We start from the raw sequence: 15,246 nt of genomic DNA on the forward strand, positions 1-15,246 counted from the left end.
ATTTGCATGTTCTTGTACCCTATTACATAGGTCTGTTTTAAAAAAAAAAAAATTTTTGCGAGTATAAGGCTATACTCTCACATTTCCAAAACTCGGACCCTAATATATTTAGACTGCTATTTGGGTTACATCTTGGGTAAGAAATGGGTTGTTATTTTGAAGGTGGAGGTGACAGGAATGTGAGGAGTAGAGCAGAGGGCTGACTCAAGTTGGGGGACTGTGGGAGACACTGGTAAAAAAAAATTGTATATGCTGATATGCATAAGGATAAATGCTTCTACCACATTCTCAGTCTTATCTGTACTGTGTTCCGTTCTGAATAGCTCCTGACATGCACACTGATGGTGGGTACACACTACACGATATGCTCCCTGAGCGATATCGTGTAGTGTTGTCCCCGGCAGGCTGTGCTCAATGTCGTTCATGACATTGAGCACACCCGCTGAACGATATCATTAACGATATCGTTCAGCGCCGGGCTCTCTCCCCCATTCCCTGAGATGCAGCAACCTGACGAGATCGTCAGGTTGGCCTGCATGTCAGCCCAATGAACAATAATGACGAACGACCCGCGGGAACGCGCGTCGTCGTTATCGTTCATCTTTTTGGGGTTAAAAATGGACGATAAAGTGGACGACTGAACGATAACGATATCGTTATCGTTCAGTCGTCCACTTTATCGACCAGTGTGTACGCACCATTACAGATATCACCTGCTATAAGGACACTTGTCTTTTACATATAGAGATACTTAGAACATACATGCCTCCATTCCGTCCCCTAGTGCTAAGGCTGATTGTTTCAGCATTCTCACATTCCAAGCTTATGTAAGGTATTGGCATCCAAGGAGTTTAACTACTTGCCAGATTTGAGCGTGTTTTTTTTTTTTTTTTTTTTTAACACATAAACATGCTGTAATCTCTCTTTAATTAAAAAAAAAACGATACTAGAGTTTGTTTATTTTAGTTGACCAGTTTGGTAGAAGGGTGATGAAATAGGCCATCAGTCATGTTTTTCTTTTTCTTTTCCTGTTTACATTATTATTAGTCACAAACACCTTTCCAGGATTCCCTCGCTTCTAAACCGAGAATGTAAACATGGTAAACACCAGCCCGGGGGCGAGGGAAGTGCGCTGAGGTGCGGGCAGGGATTTTCCGCGGCTCCCCAAAGGGGGCGTGGCATATTGCTGAGGGGGCCCCGCTAAAGCAGCCTAGTGGGAACACTATAAGCATCTATTTTGACTTGGGGGATAATCAAATCTTATATTGGCAATGGCCCTTCATGGACTAGTACCGTATTGCCAAATGAATTATTTATTGGTGTTTAATGGTACAGCTCTACCAGATTCCAGGTGCTTTCCATAAAACATGGGATCCATCACGCCAGTTCATGCTCCATTGCAGCCTACAGTACAAATCCCACTCTCATACTCACACTCGCTTGGTGTTCACTCTAAGATTTTATTTTTTTTTAGGGCAGGGTACTGATCACAGAGGATCCTGGACACCTGCGCACGCCCAAGAAGTGGCGTGACCATGTGATGAGGGTGCATGCCTAGCACTCCCGGAGTGCAATATAGATGTGCCCACTTATGAGGCTGCACAGTAGATACATTAAAAAAAAGGTTTATTTTTCTCTCAACTTGCATTAAACATGTTACCAGTGCTGTGTGCCACACAGGTATCTGGTTTTGAAATGTTTAACCGTTTATTTATTTATTTTTAATTTTAACCCTTTATTTCACTTATAACACACAAGCACTGTACAGATCACAGGTGCTTCGGCACAACACGTTGCTCGCAGGCACTTCTGTTCATTTCTTAAATTCTGCGACATGTTTGATCAGATTTTTAAACGACGATCTTTTTAAATCGGTGAGTTGTATTCTTGTCTATGGAAAGCACGTACGTGTTGGTTTGATGGTCTATTGACTTCTATTGGCGTGTTTTGCTGTCTATTTCAGTACATAAATGTGTTTTTGCGCTTGTTTAAAAAACAGACAAAACTCGCACTGGAATGCAATCTCGGCCAGACACGATTCTTAGTAAATATACCCCTAGATGTCTGATCAGGTGTACTTTGTATCTTGTAACAAAGGTTTTTGGTCTCCTTGATGAATAGTCCCTCACAGGGTCCTAGCGCCCCTGGCTAAGGAACTGGCACCCCCCCTATATTTGAAATAGAGATACATACGTGGCAATCTCAGGATTTAACAATAAAAATATAGACACGGGTGAGAAACACCTAGTTACTGGAACTGTCCAAGCAGGGGCGTTTTAAGAGAGGAGTTGCTGCCGCCATTTTCCCAGTGATGTTTACTGCAGTGCAGCAGTCTGGTGACTATGGACAGGTAAGTATAAAACTATATAGGTGCGGTGTGGGCCCCCCTGGATCCAGGGGCCCATGTGCACTGCACACCCTGCACAAATTATAGATACGTCCGTATGGTCAACGTTTCATTATTATGACAAAAATTTCATATTTTTGTAACAAATCTAGTTTTGTTATAAAAGTAAAATGTTGACCATACTTGGACAGTTCCAGTAACTAGGTGTATATCACCTGTGTCTATATTTTTATAGTTAAGTTTATATTTTTGTGGCGGCACCCAGGCAGGTTGTGTTGGTCTAAGGAAGGGTGCTGGCATTGTGAAAAAAAATAATATATATATGTATGTATGTATGTATGTATATATGCAATTAGTCAATTTTTATTCTTGATTGAACATCATACTTTGGTTAACATATATCCCAGAAGCATGGTAATTAAGATCCGGTTGACGTTTTGGTTCTAACATGAACCTTTATCAAGACCTCATGTTATATAGATGAAAAAGATCAAAACAATATATAATGGTAACATATGATCTGTGAATGAAAGGAAAAACCTATGACATGTCTATCAGGCTCCAATTGCAAAATGGGAAAGTTTTTCAAAAGACAGGCATGTATGTATTCCCAAAGACATACTGAACTAATGTAGAGCCATGTGACAAACCATAAGTAACTTAATGCTCATGACACCGTGTCATCAGCAGACAATAAAAAAAAAAAAATATATATATATATATATATATATATACATACCCATTAAAACTAATAATTTCTGTAATTTCTGGCTTGTGTGACTGGAATATAGATAATATGTGGCTAACGTGTTTAAGCATCACTACAGTAAAAATACAAGACTCATACCTATTCTTAATAAGCACTAGGAACAAACGTCCAATGCCTCCTGTTAAAATGTAATAAACATTACGGTCCAATAAGCGAGACCTGCAAATGTATGTACACCGTCACTATAATGATGGATGCCAAGTGGCACAATCCTACGCCTGGACTGAGCCTACCTTAAACCTGGACCTATGGTGCAGATCGTCTGGTCTGACAGTGACCATGCATCCTGGAGAAAAGCTGCCACAATGTGCATGTGGACTAGCCGCGCTCCTGCTTTAAAGCCGTCAGACCGGAAATGGTCATACTCCTTAACGTAACTGGCATTGAACACAAGCTGTGCCCGTTGCCATGGGGACCAAAGACCTGCCGGAAGTAGTCACACTTCCGTGTCAGGCTTGGAATACAAGCTTTGTCCGTTGCTATGGAGATCAGAAAGTGTCTTCCCTCAGTGGAAATCCATGGATTATTATAGTGCCTTGCAAACGTATTCACCCCCATGGCTTTTTACCTTTTATGTTACATTACAACCTGTAATTATTTTTATCTGAATTTTATGTGATGGATCTGCACAAAATAGTCTAATTTGGTGAAGTGAAATGAGAAAAATATATAAAAAAGAATATTTAGAAATAAAATTCTGAAAATTGACGTGCATATGTAATCACTCCCTTTGCTATGAAGCCCCTCAAGTTCTGGTGCAACCAATTACCTTCAGAAGTCACATAATTAGTGAATGAAGTCCACCTGTGTGAAATCTAATCACATGATCTGTCAGTATAAACACACCTTTTCTGAGGTTGCAACACCACTAAGCAAGAGGCATCACACCATGAAGACCAAGGAGCTCTCCAAACAAGTCAGGGACAAAGTTGTTGAGAAGTACAATTCTGGGTTGAGTTATAAAAAAAAATATCCAAATCTTTGATCCCCATGAGCACCATCAAATCTATCATCATCAAATGGAAAGAACATGGTACCACAACAAACCTGCCAAGAGAGGGTCGCCCACCACTACTCACAGACCGGGCAATTAGGGCATTAATCAGAGAGGCAGCACAGAGACCAAAGGTAACCCTGAAGGAGCTGCAGAGTTCCACAGCAGAGACTGGTGTATCTGTGCATGTGACCACAATAAGCCGTACACTCCATAGAGTTGGGTTTTATGGAAGAGTGGCCAGAAAAAAGCCATTACTTAGTGATAAAAATAAGAAGACACGATTTGAGTTTGCCAAAAGGCATGTGGGCAACTCCCCAAATGTATGGAGGAAGGTGCTCAGGTCAGATGAGACTAAAATGTAACTTTTCGGCCACCAAGGATAACGCGATGTCTGGCGCAAACCCAACACATCCCATCACCCCAAGAACACCATCCCCACAGTGAAACATGGTGGTGGCAGCATCATGCTGTGGGGATGTTTTTCAGCAGCAGGGACTAGGAAACTCATTTGAGTCGAGGGAAAGATGGATGGTGCTAAATACAGGGATATTCTTGAGCAAAACCTGTTTGTCTACCTGTGATTTGAGACTGGGACGGAGGTTCACCTTCCAGCAGGATAATGACCCAAAGCATACTGCTATAGCAACACTCGAGTGGTTTAAGGAGAAACATTTAAATGTGTTGGAATGGCCTAGTCAAAGCCCAGATCTCAATCCAATTGAGAATCTGTGGTCAGACTTGAAGATTGCTGTTCACAAGCGGAAACCACCCAACATGAAGGTGCTAGAGCAGTTTTACCTTGAGGAATAGGCAAAAATCCCAGTGGCAAGATGTGGCAAGCTCATAGAGACTTATCCAAAGCGACTTGCAGCTGTAATTGCCGCAAAAGGTGGCTCGACAAAGTACTGACTTTAGGGGGGTGAATAGTTATGCATGCTGAAGTTTTCTGTTACGTTGTCCTACATGTTGTTTGATTCACAATATAAAAAAAACACAACTTCACAGTTGTAGGCATGTTCTGTGAATGAAATGATGCACACCTTCACACAATCCATTTTAATTCCAGGTTGTCAAGCACAAAACATGAAAAATGCAAAGGGGGGGGGTTAATACTTTTTACAGGAAACTAATACATTTTTATATGGACCTAGAACAGTGCTGCACTTGTAAATTCCCAGACGGTATTAGTGCTGTAGTGCAGATCATGCATTGTTATTGGCGTGGGTGTTCGGCACAGTGTCGCATTACAGTGAGGAAACTCAAAAGAAACTTCAGCTCCCGGCAGCACTTGCTGCCAGGAGCTCCCGGCAGTAAGGACTGCTGGGAGCTGTAGTTTATTTAGAGTTTCTTCACCGTAGTGTGGTGCCGGCCACCCGCGCAAGTTTCAGTCCTGCCTGCTGTGCAAGTCTCAGGGTCAGGATAAGGTGAGCACATCGACACCAGGTACTATCCCCTGACTGCAGGTGGCAGCGCCCCTCCTTGGCTGGCGCCCCTGGCGAGTGCCATCCGGGCCAAGGGTAGATATGCCCCATGTCCCTGAGATGGTTGACCCTTTCCATAAGTTTATGGTGCCATCGAAGTCCCAGCTGTTCCCAGCATCCTGCCTGAGAGAAAGGGATGGATCATGTGGAAACCGCCATCCAGTCCCAGACCCTACTATAATCAAACACCCCTGGCTACATTGTAAAAATAATGAAATACATGCATCAATTTCACATCAGTGACACAAATGTGAACACATGATCTAAAAATAATCAACATTACAGCAAAGAGAAACAATATAACACCTTATAGAAGCATGGAATTTGATGACAGATATGAACCAATTGGCATTCCAGTCTGCCACTATTTTTAACGTTTTTGGTAACCTCAACCCTATATGATCCTTAGCAATAGTCCACATAGCTATTCTAGAAAATCTATGCACAAGTACAGTATCAATCCAGATTGGAATATTCATTAAATGGGGAATCTCTATCAATGTAACATACAAAACCACATCACACCATTGTTCAGACTGTCTTTTTTTTGTATACTAAATAGAGGGGGAACACACTTGACTCTGAATCAGCGCGCTATATATGTGGAGTTTGTGTGTTCTTCCTGTGTTTGCATAGTTTTCCTGTGCATGCTACAGTTTTCTCCTACAGTCCAAGAACATGCTGTTGTAATTGGCTGCTAACTTAATTGTACCCTAGGATATGTGCGTGTATATTAGGGAATTTAGGGCTCTATGAACTAAGCAGTGTGGAGAGAGAAAGTGGACGAAGATCAAATACCAACCAATCAGCTCCTAACTGTCATTTTTCAAGCACAGCCTGTAAAGTGTGACAGTTACAGATGTGTCCACATGCATCTTACCTCCGTGCGGTACAAGTCGCGTTAAACATAATGCGTGAGCGCCATGCAACTCTGTAGCATCGACTGCATCTGCATGCAAAATACTACAGTATGTCACAGTGTCAGCGGCTGTGACACTGTAACGTAGCATTTCGTATGCAGATACACCCGCCGTCACACACACAATATAGGCATGCTACATATCATTTTAATCAGCCTAAGCTGCTTGTGTGTCCTATTCATATCACGTTGTGAGTAAGACATATTTGACGGCAAAAAGTCACACGAAAAGATGCTCGGCGCTACCGAGTCATGCAACGGCATGACGCGACTAGAAGGGCTGTTTAACACACAAGGAAGTAGGATGTATGTGGACACATCTGTAGGATTGGTTTGTACTTTATCTCCCCACTTTATTTCTCTCCACGGCTTAGTACATAGATCCCTTAGACTCTGAGCTCCAATGGAATAGGGACTGATGTGAATGACAAATATTATATACAAATATGTGAACATCGACGCATAATATGGTAGCGCTATATATATAAACAAACAATACATAGTTCTGTGTGCATGGTGTACATACAATTCATACTTGGTCTATGTACTAAGCCTTGGAGAGAGATAAAGTTGATGGAGATAAAGGTGGAGATGTATTATACGGATCATACCGAGGCGAAGCAGAAAGAATTACCGACGACATGTATGAACATCACGTCTGCCGGTGTGGGGCACTGAAAAGCCCCTCCGGCGATCCCTGATAGAGCCGGCAGCACATCAACCTAGTGCTGATGCGATGTCACGCCTCCCAGCCGGCTCCACTGGGCATGCGCGAGATCTCCCATGCAGAGTCCGGAGCAAAGCCGCCACTACAACCAGGGACAATGCTGTCTCTGCTGTGGTGGGCAACGACCGCTGCAGCTGTCAAAATCAATAACTGCACCTGTTGTAACAGTCAGTGCCACTGGCCGTTCATACATTGGGTGGCACATCGGTGTGCTATCCTGTAGATAGCAGCGCCGATAATGACGGGGGCGCATGACTGATACCATTAAACCACGTAACGCCCCTTCATACATCTCCCCCAAAGTGTCAACCAATCGGCTCCTGTTACTTTACAGGCTGGGTTTGAAAAATTATAGGAGTTGAAACCCCTTGCAATGTGATATTTGATATGTGCCAATAGCAAGCAGAATGAGAGCTGTACAGTTGGTGGATAATGTAATATTTAAAATATATAAAATAGCCAGTGACTTTTATATGTCTTCATGCTTAAATAGAAAAGAATAAATATCTCCAGAGAAACACAAGGTCACGCAAAGACTACAAGCACGGAAAAAGAACTTTTGACTGCCTTGTAAAATGCAATAGATTATAAAACAAGGTATTATTTTATAATGTGAAGGTAATTTTGACTGTCTTTGCTCTCCATTAGCTGAGAATAAATCACCACCCCGCCCTTGTGGATTAAATCATTCAGACTCTCTAAATAGAAGTGACCGAATTGATGCCGTCACGCCGACACTGGGGAGCAGTAACAACCAGCTAAATGCTTCGTTTTTGCAAGTGTATATCCCAGATTACTCCGTGAGAGCCATAACAGACATGCAGTTTGTCAAGGTATAGTTTTTGATAATTCCTCATCATGACGTTCAATTTTGCACATTCAAATGTTGAAGGAGTCTCTCATCACTGCTTACTGCTATTAGGGATATTCAGGAGGAGCAGGTGTTCCAATTGAGGGGGCTACTTATCAAACCTTATAAACAGTGGCAGATCCAAAGGAGGGGTGATCAGGGTCTGGGAGGGAGAGGAGCAGTCACCGCTCTCTCCCTGCCCTGATGTGCCACACACTGCTCTCTGCTGCTAGAGCCAACTGCCCTCATCACCCTTCCCCCTTGATCTGCCACTGGACAAGTGGTGGTCTTGCAGTTAGCAACAAATCAGATTCTAGCTAGCATTTTATAGAATGTACTAGATAAATAATAGATAGTATCCGATTGGTTGCCATTTTCTTTATTTTAAAAGTTTTGATAAATCTCCTCCTGAATATCATAAGGTGCTTAAACTCAACCCTTAACATTTTCATTTTGTTACTAAGGGCTCTATTTACTACAATCCGCATTTGTAATGCAGATTGAAGTGTGATATTACCGACTGAATTCGCATTGCGAATTCAGGCAATATCACAAGGATTTAGTATAACTCCCTTGCAGGGACAGAGCTTGCGAGAAAGCTCTGTCCCTGTGAATCCCCTCCGCACACTAGTCACGGTATTTTCTCAAAAACATACCGTGACAAGTGCCCCGCGCATGCGCCGACCGGCCGCCGCTGCTACTCCCCCGTCGCCAAGCCCCGCCCCCCACGATCGTGAAAACACCCCTTTTCACTTTATTTTAGTAAAAATAATGTTAATAAATAGAGCCCTAAAGATGACCTTTAAGCTGTTTTGTACTAGTTATATAGCCAGGCACTTCCCTTATTAAAACTTCTTATATTCAGTATTCCCTAGCAAGAATGGTTGAATGTATTTTAATTTCTTTAGTCTAGATTATCGAAATTATCAATCATTAATCATTTTTCCCTTTTTTTGTAAACACAAAAACATCATCCAAAAAGATTTTTTTTTTTATGCTAGCTATCATCTGTCACACTCTGATGGCTAACTTCGCTGGCTAACACCTGTTGCAAGACGGGTCTAGTAATGTGAGAGAGGAGAATAATGAAATTCCAAGGGAGGGTAAATTGTAGCTAACTTTGTTGGATATTTTAAATTACACTTGTGTGATTTGCTTTTAACTGCTGATTTTATTTTTGTTTGTTTTTTTTCAAAAACATTTGGGGTGGCTACTTTAAACAATGTGGAGCTCTAGATCTTGGCATCTCAATTTATTTTCTACTGTTGCTAACATTTCTGTTTTCTGCTTTGCCTGCACAATAGATTACAAGACAGCAGTACCAAAATGCCCTAATGGCTTCTCGAATGGACAAAACCCCTCAATCCTCAGACAGTGAAAACACTAAAATTGAAATGACTCTAACCGAGCTACATGACGGTTTAGCTGACGAAACAGCAAATCTGCTAAATGAACAGAACTGTATTTCACATAACAAGACAAATCACAGTATGCACAATGAAGGGCCCATCTGAGCCATTGTCAAGCAGCTTGCTAGAATTCAGGACGATCTTCACTCCATTCTTCAGCTTCATTCCTGGATTCCTGTCTGTGCGACAAACGCCTAGAGTACGTGCACCTGCCACGTATCATCCAGTATTCTGAGACCAAAGATTCTGAGCCCAGCGGTGGCAGGACCCGAAGAGCTTAACACTAGAGCATGAGAGAGATGTTTATAGAAAAAATAATAAGATAGAGATTGATATGAGACCAAAAATTATAAACGTTTAAGATGAGATTTTGGAAAGGAATATTTTTTTTCATCCTCGTGTCCCAATTTAGATCTACATTATATGTAGAGACAACTTTCACTCCAGTTTAACTCTGGTTATTATTTTTTAAATGTATAATTTAATTATTTACACTTCAAATGGATAGGCCCAAACTTTAATCTAGTTGATGTGGTTTAGGAGTCCAGCATCAGTTGTATCCGTGTTTCTAATCTATAAGCCATTACTAGTAGGAATTCCCAGCACAGGTTTACCTACATTGACAATTCAGTATATGTTACCCGTTTTTGAAAGCTGTTAGTAATACTTAAACTGAAAAGGCATGGAGATGCCGACAACCCATCCCAGATTCTAACATTGTCAGCATAAGTATAAAGTGGGTTCAAATTGATTCTTGAAGGATAAGACTATTTGCCATATTACCTGCTTGCAAATTGTATCAGGTTTTTTTTATGCTAATCAAAAATGTATTTAATTTTTGCAGTCCAAGTGTGGTATCTTTGTTCCTGCCGTGGGCACTGCAGTGTTACCCCCAGGCTCTGTGAAACGCCCAAGCTAGCTACATTTTTAAATATGTGGCATCACTTAGATTTGTCTAATCTTACTGTCATTAAAGGGAAGTCCTCTCTAACTCAGTTTTCTCGTTCTCCCATTATACCATTGATCTGGGTAGGGACGTTGGTGGGTTTTCAGCAAACTAGTGAAGTAATGCAGCCTGGCCATAGCCAGCTGTGGGTTTCTTAACTCTGTATTCAATAATCATATTTAATAATAAGCTGGCAACCCATTAGCCTATCAACTTCTCAGCTAGGGGATTAGCTGTTTGTCCTATCGACCACCCTTTGGCCAGTTTTGCAAACAGTTTACATACATACTTGTTGAACAACATCTCTACCCAATACAGAGTTACTCAATCTTGTACAAGCAGTGAGATATCTGTTACATGCTTTATCTCTGGTCCACTAAGCATAGAGCAAATACTATTGGCGTATACATAATACTGAATAACTCCATATAAGATGTACAAGTATGGCAGTGCAAGAATCTATGTCCAAAACCTAAATTCTGTATCTGTAAAAAATCAAGGCAACAGAAATAACTGTGTGCATAAGACTTTTAGCTTCTGCACACATCTGTTTCTAAATTGTTTGGTTTGAAGTGATGTAACAAATTTTGTTCCCAAATTCAATCAAGATTAGATGGCCTTGGTAATGCAGAACTGTCACTTTCACACAGTAATGACAGCCATCTTGCGAGCTGAGCCAATGAGAATGCATGCTTCAGTTTCTTTGGAACCGATGACTTCACTGAAGGACTATTTTTTAGAAATGGTTTCCTGTGTCATGTTACTGGGTTTGAGTCAATTCATGGCCTGCATTATTGTGAGTACTAGCTTAGTCCACAGCAATGCAGCCTGCATTGTGTTTAAGTTTATAGATGCTTTAATAGCCTCAACAAGTAGCTCAGTGCCTTATTATGTGGTGTGTATCTTTTTATGAGGCTAAAGATTACAAAACACACTGCACTCACTGTCAAATTAATTAATTTAATCTGTATGGCTACCCTCATATTGTATTGCATTGTACAGTTGCACAAGTCATTTGACTTACTAGGTGGTCTGAAATGCTTACCACCTGAGTCCCCTGTATTTAATTAACTGTATAATGGACACAGGCAAGATCTAATGCCTTCTAGGCAGCCTTATGAACATATAATGGAGTCAAGACCACTGTTTCCAAAGTTGTTAAACAGAGGCCCTTTCGATATTGAGGGATAATGCATTCATGAGTTATGAAAAGTAATTTGCTTGGAATAGATTTCAGGAGGCCCAGTTACTTTTCACAGTCTGGAGTGACACTGTGTATCAATGTGATCTCTGGAGATCTTTTAAATACGGTCCCCCATCTCCATAACATTCATCGTTGGCACACACTGGAAGCAGCCATTTTGTGGGCTGAACCATTATTCATCAGGACACAGTATCGATTAAGTTGCAACCAGTGCCCTAGTGATGTAGCCAACAAGATGGCCGCTTCCACTATGCAGGCGATGGTTGTCCTTTTAACAACGTAATGGTGATGACTGTTATTGTGTACTGTAAAGTATGAAAAAAAAAGTTATACATCTCAGAGTGCGTATAGCCTGCATGAATCCACCTTTTACCCCCCAAAATCTTTATGGTGACTCTTACAACACCTTAATATTTCACTAGTGATGTGCATAGAGTTTTAGTTTAGCAGCAAAATCAATGCAAGTTTTTAGAAATAAGATTACCTTGTGTCCCAATGATTTCATTACTGTGATAATTTTTGCCTCCTAAAAAAAAAAAATTAAAAAATTAATAAAAACTAAAACGACTCACTGTGTATAGGAGGAGAAAACGCTAATCATTTTAGATATGTTCTATATTTTTTTCCTCCCAGTTACCATTAAAATGTATTATGTCAGAGAAGAAAAGCTGCTGTAATAGAGGTAAAAGACGTGTGTGCCTAGATTGCTATTTTTCTATATCTAATAATCCGTATAAATTTGTCTTCTCATTACATTAAATAATGCCTGGAAAATTTGTTACCAATTTTCCAAGGCCGTGACATTTCATTTATCTGTAAATTACAACTCAGCCAGACTTTCAAAAGATTTGGATATAAATGGTGTTCAATATTTTCTTAAATTCCTAAATGATGATAAAAATGTCTTACTTTTATGAACCCCTATACCACAGGTTCTCAATCTTGGTCCTCAGGACCCCAAACAGTGCATGTTTTCCAGGTCTCCTCGCAGAATCAGTGAAATAATTAGCTCCACCTGTGGATCTTTTAAAATGTGTCAGTAAGTAATGACTACACCTGTGCACCTGCTGGGTGATCTGCAAAACGTGAACTGTGTGGGGTCCTGAGGACCGAGTTTGAGAACCACTGCTCTATACTATTAAGCTATGTTGTCGTTAAATAGTCTGGTAAGACCACAGTGTTGAATTGAAGTTTGCTGGCTACATGTACAGTATGTATATATGTATGTGTAAGTATGGCGGCACTCAGGTAAAAGAAGACAGTAGTGTGCAGGTATGTTCCAATGTTCTGGAGCACTATTTATTCCTCAATCATCAGGTTTTTTTTACACATATATATATATATATATATATATATATATATATATATATTATATATGTATGTGTTGTATAATACAGTACCTTGCAAAAGTATTCCCCCCCTTTGCCTTTTTCATGTTTTGTTGCCTCACAACCTGGAATTAAAATGGATTGTTTGAAGGTGTGCATCATTTAATTCACAGCACATGCCTACAACTGTGGAAGATGTGTTTTTTTTTATATATATATATATTGTGAATCAAACATTTAGGACAACATAACCGAAAACTTCAGCGCGCATAACTATTCACCCCCTAAAGTCAGTACTTTGTCGAGCCACCTTTTGCGGCAATTACAGCTGCAAGTCGCTTTGGATAAGTCTCTATGAGCTCGCCACTGGGATTTTTGCCCATTCCTCAAGGTAAAACTGCTCCAGCTCCTTCATGTTGGGTGGTTTCCGCTTGTGAAAAGCAAACTTCAAGTCTGATCAGAGATTCTCAATTGGATTGAGATCTGGGCTTTTGACTAGGCCATTCCAACACATTTAAATGTTTCCCCTTAAACCACTCGAGTGTTGCTATAGCAGTATGCTTTGGGTCATTGTCCTGCTGGAAGGTGAACCTCCGTCCCAGTCTCAAATCACAGGTAGACTGAAACAGGTTTTGCTTAAGAATAGCCCTGTATTTAGCACCATCCATCTTTCGCTTGACTCAAATCAGTTTCCCAGTCCCTGCTGCTGAAAAACATCCCACAGCATGATGCTGCCACCATGTTTCACTGTGAGGATTGTGTTCTTGGGGTGATGGGATGTGTTGGGTTTGCGCCAGACATAGTTTTCCTTGGTGGCCAAAAAGTTCAGTTTTAGTCTCATCTGACCAGAGCACCTTCCTCCATACGTTTGGGGAGTCGCCCACATGCCTTTTGGCAAACTCAAATCGTGTCTTCTTATTTTTATCACTAAGTATTGGCTTTTTTCTGGCCACTCCTTCCATAAAGCCCAGCTCTGTGGAGTGTACGGCTTATTGTGTTCACATGCACAGATACACCAGTGTCTGCTGTGGAACTCTGCAGCTCCTTCAGGGCTACCTTTGGTCTCTGTGCTGCCTCTCTGATGAATGCCCTCCTTGCTCGGTCTGTGAGTTTTGGTGGGCGGCACTCTCTTGGCATGTTTGTTGTGGTACCATGTTCTTTCCATTTGATGATGATGGATTTGATGGTGTTCCGGGGGATCATCAAAGATTTGGATATTTTTTTATAACCCAACTCAGAATTGTACTGCTCAACAACTTTGTCCCTGACTTGTTTGGAGAGCTCATTGGTCTTCATGGTGTGATGCCTTTTGCTTAGTGGTGTTGCAGCCTCTGGGGCCTTTCAGAAAAGGTGTGTTAATACTGACAGATCATGTGACACTTACATTTCACACAGGTGGACTTCATTTCACTAATTGTGACTTCTGAAGGTAATTGGTTGCACCAGAGCTTTTGAGGGGCTTCATAGCAAAGTGGGTGATTACATATGCACATGCCAATTTTAAGAATTTTATTTCTAAAGATTTTTTTTTTATATATATATATATATATATATATATATATATATATATATATATATATATATATATAATTTTTTTTTTTTTTTCTCATTTCACTTCACCAAATTAGACTATTTTGTGCAGATCCATCGCATAAAATTTAGATAAAAAAATAAATTACAGGTTGTAATGTAACAAAAAAGGTAAAAAGCCAAGGGGTTTGAATACTTTTGCAAGGTGCTGTGTGTATGTGTATATATATATATATGTGTGTATGTATGTGTGTGTGTGTGTGTTATATATATATATATATATATATATATATGTGTATCTATGCACATATATGTATATCATGCATTCAGGACACTGCACAGGTGGTTAGCGTAATATTTTATTTACATTACTTATTTCATGGGACCAGTATATAAAATTACTTATTGTGCCAGCAAGGATAACCATTTTATGATGCGTATGTTCAACAGATTTATTCATGCTGTTGGTTTGCAATAAGATTTTAGTACAGTTATGTTGTCTGTGTATTTGCTGCCACAAAACGGGCAAATAATTAGCGTTATGCGCATCAATTAGTAACAATTTCTGTGGTTTAACTGTGGAATAAAACGGCAGTATTATTGTCTCTCTCTCTCTCTCTCTATATATATATATATATATATATATGTATGTGTATATATATATATATATATATAAATATGGACAATAATATGTATATAGCCTGTGTTCTTTATATCTGTGCATCAGCATGATATTTTA

The 15,246-nt window shown here is 40.3% G+C and overlaps 1 protein-coding gene across 3 annotated transcripts in view; it reads left to right on the forward strand.

Annotated features, from left to right (window-relative positions):
* The window catches only part of CNNM2 (cyclin and CBS domain divalent metal cation transport mediator 2), a 143,983-nt gene extending 133,641 nt beyond the window's left edge, over positions 1-10,342 (forward strand). For all 3 annotated transcript variants that reach the window (XM_088448713.1, XM_088448714.1, XM_088448715.1), the window contains 2 exons: positions 7,889-8,073; positions 9,395-10,342. In XM_088448713.1, coding sequence (XP_088304839.1) covers positions 7,889-8,073; positions 9,395-9,604 — 395 coding nt within the window. In that variant the 3' untranslated portion in view covers positions 9,605-10,342. The remainder of the gene's footprint in view (positions 1-7,888; positions 8,074-9,394) is intronic.
* Positions 10,343-15,246: the final 4,904 nt, after the last annotated feature.

This window comes from Taudactylus pleione, unplaced genomic scaffold (assembly GCF_031769625.1).
Source record: "Taudactylus pleione unplaced genomic scaffold, aTauple2 ptg000464l, whole genome shotgun sequence".
Classification (NCBI taxonomy): Eukaryota; Metazoa; Chordata; class Amphibia; order Anura; family Myobatrachidae; genus Taudactylus; species Taudactylus pleione.